This window comes from Castor canadensis, chromosome 13 (genome assembly GCF_047511655.1).
Source record: "Castor canadensis chromosome 13, mCasCan1.hap1v2, whole genome shotgun sequence".
In the NCBI taxonomy this organism is placed as follows: domain Eukaryota; kingdom Metazoa; phylum Chordata; class Mammalia; order Rodentia; family Castoridae; genus Castor; species Castor canadensis.
In genome coordinates this window covers 108,184,525-108,193,832 of record NC_133398.1, presented here as the reverse complement: position 1 = coordinate 108,193,832, position 9,308 = coordinate 108,184,525, and the positions used below count along the sequence as shown (strand labels likewise).

General features: G+C 40.7%; 1 protein-coding gene across 1 annotated transcript; it reads left to right on the top strand.

Moving 5' to 3' along the window:
• Positions 1-3,888: 3,888 nt before the first annotated feature.
• LOC141415488 (short transient receptor potential channel 3-like) lies at positions 3,889-8,966 on the top strand. The gene is given in 2 exon segments (XM_074052203.1): positions 3,889-4,753; positions 8,604-8,966. Coding segments are annotated over 2 exon segments (1,131 nt in total). The 5' UTR covers positions 3,889-3,985.
• The last annotated feature ends 342 nt before the right edge of the window (positions 8,967-9,308 follow it).

The window sequence follows — 9,308 nt, the reverse complement described above, 5'->3', positions numbered from 1 at the left end:
CATAAGAACTTTGGAGGGACACAATTCAGTCCGTAGCAGTCAGATATTACTAGTCAACCATATTAGCCCTGATGAAAGAGAATTACCACGGCCCTTATAGAACATGTGGTCTATTTATTTATTTTTTTTGGTAGTAGTGGGGCTTGAACTCAGGGCCTTGTGCTTGCTAGGCAGATGAATTCTACCAGACCTTAGAACATACGACTTTAAGTCAGTGGTACTCCAATGGTTTTATCAGAAAAAAGACCCTACAGAATGTACTCTTGTAGTGCTGCATGAAATGGACCCATTACATAAAGTTCTGAAAGGAGGAAATTTTCTGAAAAAAAATTTGAATATTGGCATTACTAGAGTTCAGCATCTTCTCCTACTCATCCTCATTCCTTCCTTATTTCTCATGCAACAAGTGATGCATTGCCAAGACCAGCTGATATTGGAGCCATGTTTATGCATCATGAGTGATTTGAATGTTGCCTCAGACCATTTGCCTCAGTCCAGATTAATGAAGTTTATTTACTACAATAAGGAAAGTTAAAAGGAAAAAATACACTTCCTATTGTGGACTTACCATGAAGATAAGTAGCATTAAGTCAGCTCTTGTATAGCAATATAAATTTGTTCTGAATGAGAAATTTGATTTCACACTTAACTCAGTGTTAGAATCTTTTTAAGACAGAAAATGACTCATGTGATTTATGTTAGGTAGTAACTGAAATCAGATATTTCAGTTCAAATGCACAATGTGGAAGCAGAGACTCTGAAAGAATAAATATTTTTTAAAAACTTTAAAATACTAAGAAATTTAACCTACAACATAGGACTCTAGGTAATAAAATTATACTGTGTATGGGATTCATGCTGAATGAGTGGATTTTAGCTGCTCTCATCAAAAGAAAAATGGGTAACTATGTGAGATGATGGATGTGTTAATTTGCTTCACTATAATAACCTTTGTGCTACCTATACAAATCCCATATTACCATGTTGTATACCTTGAGGATATAAAATAAAATTTTATCTGTATTAAGAAATAGCAAGAAAAAGTTCACATAACTACCACTCTCTAGTATTCTCAAATTCTCTCTTGGGAGAAATGGTGGATTTTTTTTTATAAGTGGTAACTACCATGAAATAAAAAAGCTCTTTCATTAAGATGTGACACTTTAATAAGCTTTTATTTTCCTGAAGACAACCCATTTGAGTACAGACTGGAATTTCATAGCTAGATACACCCTACCTATATATTCTGTGTTATTGATATAGTCCGTTAACCACAGATAATGTTAATATATTATCAGTAGAAGCAAAAAGTTAATATTTTATACACATGAAAATTCTAGCCACTTGAAGTGTGCCAGCTTATAGTTCAGTAGTAAAAACAATAATAATAATAATAATAATAATAACACAATGAGCTGGGAGCCAGTGGCTCATGCCTGTAGTCCTAGCTACTCAGGAGGCAGAAATCAGGAAGACTGCCGTTCAAAGCCAGCCAGGACAATTAGTTCAAGAGACCTCATCGCAAAAAAAAAACCCATCACAAAAAAGGGCTGGTGGGATGGCTCAAAGTATAGGCCCTGAGTTCAAACCCCAGTAGTGCAAAAATAAATAAATAAGCAAACAAATAACACAATGACGTGAGTAGAATATTAATAGTAATAAAACATACTTATAATAATATTTATAAAACTTCTTTAAAACCCTTGTCATAGATTTTGAGATTCTCTTCTATACTCTTCAATGAATGTTATTTCTCAAGTATCATCATTATACCTGCACACACTCACCCAGCCTTGAACACTTCCTTTTCCCCCCAACACACCACTTACCACATACCCCACTCTACACACTGCCCTCCATACCACACATCTGGGTTCCACTAATAACAGCCACACATATGGCATTTATTTGACCACAGAAAGATTATATTCTAATGGTTGCCAAAAGTACTTACATTTTAATTTGTTATCAACTATGAGATAAAAACATATAAATATTTAGAAGCAATTTTATTTTAAATACTAATTTTCTAATGATGGATAAAGCTATTCAAAATGTGCAGAAGGGTGTAAGAAGAATCTGGTCAAAGCTCCCCTTCCTTTGTGGCTTCTCAGTCCAGATCCCCAAAGCCTCGTAAGGTCAATTGAAAACTCAAATTGCTTTTGTGGCAAGCACTCTGCCAGTGATCTATATTCCCTGCCCTTTTGCTTTGCTTTCTAAGGTTGCTAACTACATGTAGGTGCATGTATGTTTATATTTATATGTATCAATGAACATGGTGTCAGTTGATCACCTGACACCATTGCACAGTTAGGATGGGCTACCACTCACAGACTCTACTGCCCTTGAATAAATAAACAAGCCTCTGTGCAAACTTCAGTTTCCTCCTATCTAAGACCCAGGTTTGCCTGGCCACATTAGCTTTCCTCTGTATCTGAGAAACCCTCTGCTGGTAGCCTTTGTGCTCCTCTCTTGGTTGGGGAGGGAGCAGGGAGCAGGGCTGAGGCCTGAGTGGGAACTGACAATCCACCCTCATTCCTCCTGCCTGCCCTCATTGAGTTGTATGCCTCCAGGCCCCCAGGAAGCCAGTGTCCTCTTTGGTGAATTTTCAACCCTGATGCTTTGAATATGATTTTCTCAATAGTAGGAAGTATTTTTGATATATATATATATATATATATATATATATATATGATACAGAAATAAAGCATTTTCTTTTCTACCATTCACTTTTAACTTTGCTTTGTTTGCTTCAAAAGTCAGTAATGTGAAAAAAGCTTTATCAGGTAACATTTGGTGCAACTGAAACCAGAAGAAACAATCACAGATTCTTTTTAAAGGAAGTTATTTTGAACATTTTAATCAATAAGAATCTTGGAACTGGATAAAGGTAAAGGTGCAGAGCTGCACAATATTTGTATAGTATTTCAATAGCCACTGAAATATTATCACTCATTGTGATATTACAGATAACCACAAGGTTAAAATTATATTGATTATTTTGCATCATTTTTCAGAGACTCAGAATTTCTTTTAAAAAAACTTTCTAAAAATAGTCATAATCTTATGAGGAAAATCTAGAGAGCATGATAAATTTACATTTTTCCTTATAGGGTAAGGAAGCACAAGGAAATGAAATTATTGCCCAACATCATAAAGATTAAGATGTGAACTCAAATCATTGCCCACATCAGTTAAGAACTTGACTTACAATACGGTTAAATCTCAACTGATGTGGTTGGTGTTAGGATTTTAGTGCACATTGTTCTGGATATACAATTAACAGACACACAAAAAAAACCACACTAATGCTTTTAAAACCATATTCTTTTCCTTCAAACGTTAAATATATAGTATTGGTAATTAAACGATTCATATTATAAAAACAGTGATTTTTGAATCAAGTAAATTGATGCTTGAATTTTATATTTGCTAAGTCATGTCTGAGTCGTTTGAAAAAGTAATTCTGTTAAAATTTTTTGGAACTCAGCGCATTCAAGCTTGATAACTTGGGCTAAATATACTGCTTCTCTCTCTCTCTCTCTCTCTCTCTCTCTCTCTCTCTCTCTCTCTCTCTCTCGTTAAAAATGTCCAATGACTTGAGGAGGGGGTTCTGTCCTAATTCTTGAAAAACATTAGCTTCTAGCCTGTTGCCTTGGTGCCCACTACCCATTTGCGTCTACTTCCACAATTTTTAAGAGCAGGAGTCACATTATTACCGCAAGGTACCCTCCTTACCAGGGTCGCAACGGAGGGATAGGTGTGTGGTATCATTTTAGTATTACTCCCTCTGAATGCCATTTTCTAGAGAACAGGAGCTGTTGTTTGGAAAGCCAAAGCTATTCTTCCGTGTCCAGCAGCCCAATGGTGAATCTGGGGTCAGTCTGATCCACCTGCAGGGGCTCTTCAGTGGGTGCTGTGATAGGCAGAAGAAAGCCACATGCCCTCCAGTTGAGTTGTTTTCTTATCTCTACTGATCAGCTCCATGGAAGGAAGCCCGTCCCTGAGGCGCATGACGGTGATGCGGGAGAAGGGCCGGCGACAGGCCGCCCGAGGTCCGGCCTTCATGTTCAATGACCGGGGCATGAGCCTCACAGCAGAGGAGGAGCGCTTCCTGGACGCTGCCGAGTACGGCAACATCCCCGTGGTGCGCAAGATGCTGGAGGAGTCCAAGAAGCTCAACGTCAACTGCGTGGACTACATGGGCCAGAACGCGCTGCAGCTGGCCGTGGGCAATGAGCACCTGGAGGTGACCGAGCTCCTGCTCAAAAAGGAGAACCTGGCGCGCATCGGCGACGCCCTGCTGCTGGCCATCAGTAAGGGCTAAGTGCGCATCGTGGAGGCCATCCTCAACCACCCGGGCTTCGCGGCCAGCAAGCGCCTAACCCTGAGCCCCTGTGAGCAGGACCTGCAGGACGACGACTTCTACGGCTACGACGAGGACGGTACGCGCTTCTCGCCCTGCATCACCCCAATCATCCTGGCTGCGCACTGCCAGAAGTACGAGGTGGTACGCATGCTGCTGCTGAAGGGCGTCAGGATCGAGCGCCCGCACGACTATTTCTGCAAATGCGGGGACTGCATGGAGAAACAGAGGCATGACTCCTTCAGACACTCCCGCTCCAGGATCAACGCCTACAAGGGGCTAGCCAGCCCTGCTTACCTGTCCTTGTCCAGCGAGGACCAGGTGCTCAACGCCCTGGAGCTCAGCAACGAACTGGCCAAACTGGCCAACATAGAGAAGGAGTTCAAGGTAAGCGTTGCGCTCCACCAGGCGGCTCTGCTCTGAGCACTCACCCACTTCCCCGGTGTTTGGCCCCTTCCCTAGTTTGCTCTGGAATCAGTTTTGCCCAGTGGATTTTAAATCACCTTCAGAGCGGCTGTGATGATATCACACACAGAAGTTGGCCCGTTACTGCCCCAAGGAGAGCTGCGATAAATTCACTTTGGCCATGTGTATATCCTGGTTCAGAAAGCTACACTTGTGGTGCCACTCTGTGTCTGGGTAAGTAGTAAAGAAAAACATGTCAAAAGGAGGGATTTGGGGTGACCTCCTTTCCAAATTATTCCTCCTGGTTTGTAGTTATTTTTTTGGCAGTGCCCAACACAGAAGTGGTAATAGTTTTGTTTGTTGTATTCTCCTAAATGGGTGCATTGTCCCTAGAGGTGCTGCAATACCAAGTCCACTCCCTATTCCATCTCTGCAATAGTGTTAGTCTTGGAAAGCCTCTTTGTGGGCCCAAGCATCTGTATATCCCTTTTGAATCAAGAGCCAAAAGACCAACATACAATGCTATTAAAATCAATTTATGAATGTGGCAAATGTCTCTCCTCGAATTCTCCAACTGTATATTCAGAGTGGTAAGCCATAGATGTCAGGTTAACCCAGAAAGATATGGATTTTTTTTAAATGAGTGAACTATTTCTTCTGCTTTAATGGGTTTTTATAATGAGTAAAAATTTTTTCTAGACATCTTTCTTTTCCAGTCAATTTTATTTAATTAAAGTAAGTCATATATTTATGATAGGACCATTTTTATTTCTTACTCAATTGCTACATCCTTCTGGGCATTTGAATGTCTCTAGTTATTAAATCTAGAGCAAAAGAACACTTTGGAGTTCTGGTAAAAACCCATCAGCTCTTCTCAGAAGGTTCCCACCTCCCATTTTCCACCTAAGAAGACAATTGCAGACACCAAATCCTGGAATTATTTTCTGGTTGCTGAGTTAATCTTTTTAGTTTAATATTGTAGTGTCAGATCCCAGAAAGAGTAGCTATTCTGCCTTTCACATCTGAATATAGTTTTTCATATTTAAATGAGCTTTATTAAAATGCAAGAAGTAATATAAGTCAGGTGAAGGAAAATCTACTTAACTCCGGGGTTGCAATAAAATGGTAGGAAAGTGGTCTTCTCTCCCCTTTCCATCCACACCAACTTCCCTACATATTCATCAACACTCATTATGTCCTGGTGGAGAGCTGGCCTTAATGTAATAATCTTGTTAATCCATTAAAACATTTTCTGATGCAAAAGCTACATATATTTATTGTAAAAAATTTTGGCGAATACAATGAAGAAAACAAGTATCACGTTGTATCTACTCCCTTTAAAGGCATTTATTATGTGGAATTTGAAAATAAATATTTCCTTGGACTCAGCATAAAAATTTTTGCAGACAGAACTCATACAGAGCAAGTTGACAATTTCAAATTGGTTATAGATAGTAGAAAAGTATTTGGGCAAAATAATTCTAAAAATCACTTCTTTGCTTTTGAGACAGTGATAAAAACAATTCAAATTTATTTGCCTGTTATTTCAAATGTCACACAGACATTATTTTCACATCCTTTCCTTGGTATATATTGAAATTTTGCAAAAGAAATCCTATAAAAGGGAACATTTTCTAATGTTATGTTTTAAAATTTACTAAAGATGGAGATGTTTGCAATTCTACCCAGAGAAGTCATCTCAGTGAAGCCATGGTAAGAGAATTTGTTATTCATAGTTTTCCCCTGAAGCTAGCTATATCCATATTAGTTATGCTTAGATTCTCCTTTACTCTGACATGAAGAGTTGTCTCTGAAAACCTTTCAAGGTGGGAAAATATCATAAGTAAGAAGCAAAAATAGAAGACAAAAGGAGGGAGAGCCCATTAAGCTAAGGATATGTGAAATCTTCTGAATCTCACCGTCCCCTCTTTGGATTATATGGCAAGCATTTGAATAGGTATAACCCTCTCTGGGCTCATTTTAGGACAGTTTGTCAGAAGTTATAGTCTGAAAAGACTGTGAGTCTTCCCCCCCCCCCGCCAGCTGGATGTGCCTTTTCTTCCCACTTCTCTCCTGTCCTTGTTGATCCTTTCTCATCTGCCCTTCTTTCACCCCTCTGCCCTCTCATCCCATCCTTGGGTCCATCCAGCAGGGCTTTAGACAGACAGAGAAAATAGCGCTTCAAGCACTGACCCAGAGACTCTGTGCTCTGAAAGGGCAGGGAAAGTGAAGTTCATTTCTGAGGAAAGCAGGTGACCTAATTTGCCCTGTTCCATGGTGTTTGCTATATTCTTTCTCCATAGGAACTTGGAGCTCAAAGTACCAGCCTTGAAATGAAAAGATAGATAATGTGCTCCCTAGTGAAAAAAGAGGTGATTTTTTTCCTTTTCAGACACATATACCTATTTTATTAATGGTCTGTCATATCTAATATCTCACCCCTGAAATTGCCTTCATATGGGTGCTTCAGAATAGATTTTCAGCCACTGTGCAGTTTTCAAAGTTCTTTGAAGAACACAGTAGGCACAGTGCTGAAAATATACAAAGGTTGTTACTCACAGAGGTCAAACATTCAAGGATATAGATTTAGATAAACGTATGGAGGATAGCCCAGTGATAGGTTATTAGAGAAGTATCTTGGATGTGTAAATGTTGTCTGAGGATCAGAGTATTGGACAGGATGGGCTCCATGTCTAATCATCCAAATGTCAGTGCTCAGGAAGCCAGCCATTTATTACAACTTCAAAGTGCAAACTGAAATTTCCTAATTCTGACTGAGCCCATGGTGCACTCTTTTTGTAACAAAATAAAACAAAACAGAAAACAAGGCCATGTGCCTTCCCTGTACCTCAGTATTCCTTGCCTTAAAGTAGAAAAGCAGTTTCAACTCATGTCACAGTAGAGCTATAAGGAAAGATAAAATGAATATTATACAAAAAGCGGGACAGCATTTTATAGCAGAGGGAGACTCTAGGAAGCATCTGAATATATAGGCCTCTCATTTTACAGGTCAGAAAACAAAGCCTATACCCAAAGTCCCATCTGCTAAACCTGGATTTGAGAATCTTGAGTCCCAATCCTAGGTATAATTTCTAAAATAATATTCCTGATCATTTTGAAGCACTTCTATACTACTTTATGTGTACCAAGCATTCTGTAAGCATGTAATCCTCATAGTACCAATTTAAAGTAGAATTTTTCTCATGAGAGGGGTTAAGTAAATCCTACAACATTACACAGCTGGTAAGTGACAGAAGCAGTATTTGAACCCAGGAAGTCTGGTTTCAGAATCTATGCTTTTAGTCACTACACTACCCTGACTCTTTTGCTGTTAGAGAAAAGGCCCTATAGAATCAAGCCTGGATACAGTTCAATTTCAATTTTCCTCTTTAGGATGAAAAGGAACCAGAATGGAGATTAATCCATATATGTTAAAAGAGGAGTAGACAGGTTGTGGTGAGACTAAACTTCATTGATTGTTCTTCTTTGGGCTTGAGCAGGACCTTGGGGTTTTGAGTTCCTGCTCTGTATTCTATGCAGTAGGTCTACCTGCTAACTTTGTGGAGGGCCATGACACCAGAACAGTGATACCATGAAGACCATTAAGTAACTCGATTGAGACGAATTTAGTTTCTTCATTATTTGGTCTGAGCTATGAAACCACATGAGGCAGGACCTTGTGGTGGACCTAACAGTCAGTGCAGACTTTAGATGGATAGTTACTTTTGCATCAGAGGAAAAGCTGTATGTAGCTAAAGCTTTGCATCTTTCACTGGAGCTCTGAATAGGTTTAAAAAATGCCCAGGACTGAAATAAAATAAATCATCATTAGCCAGGCACAGTAGCTGGTGCCTATGCGCCTAAGGGCGCAGCCGGGCGTCCAATTCCTGGCGACTTGGAGCAAGAAGACCTGATCCAGAGCTCGCCCCTCCGTCCTTCTTGGTGGAGGCCTTGGGGGATGCTGCGGGCGTGGCAGGGACTCTCTCCAGGCACAGGCACACAGAACAACCCCAGAGAGGGCCATACCGACGACAGACGCGCATCCCAGCAAGCATTTTCTCTTAGAGCCCAGGACGCCCACACGACCACCACAAGGGCTGGAGACCCCTTGGAAAACCGACCCCAGGGTCTTCAGCTTTACTTCGGGAGGCCAAGGAAGGAGAAGATGCGCAATGACCCAGGGGCGCGCCCTTGAACTTTTCACCTGAGGTCCACCATGGATCACCCTGGGAACTTGGGTTCTCTAGGATGCTCCTGGTCCTTGGGGGCAGGGACAGAGATGGAGGTAGTCAGGGCACAGCAAGGTGTGTTTGGTGGACGGTTTTCCAGGACTTCTCATCTCCCTGTGGTCCATTTACGGTAGGGGTAAAACTGGAACCAGAGCCCCAGAGGGGACGAGACACAGTGGACTTAGGGCTGCTGTGGTACCAATGTTGCCTGAGGTTCCCAGGCAGCCCAGGGCCAGTGACTGTGTTTTTCTTTTTATCTTCTCTACTTTCCCTTTTTCGCTTTCTTTTCCTTTTCTTTTCTCTTTTTT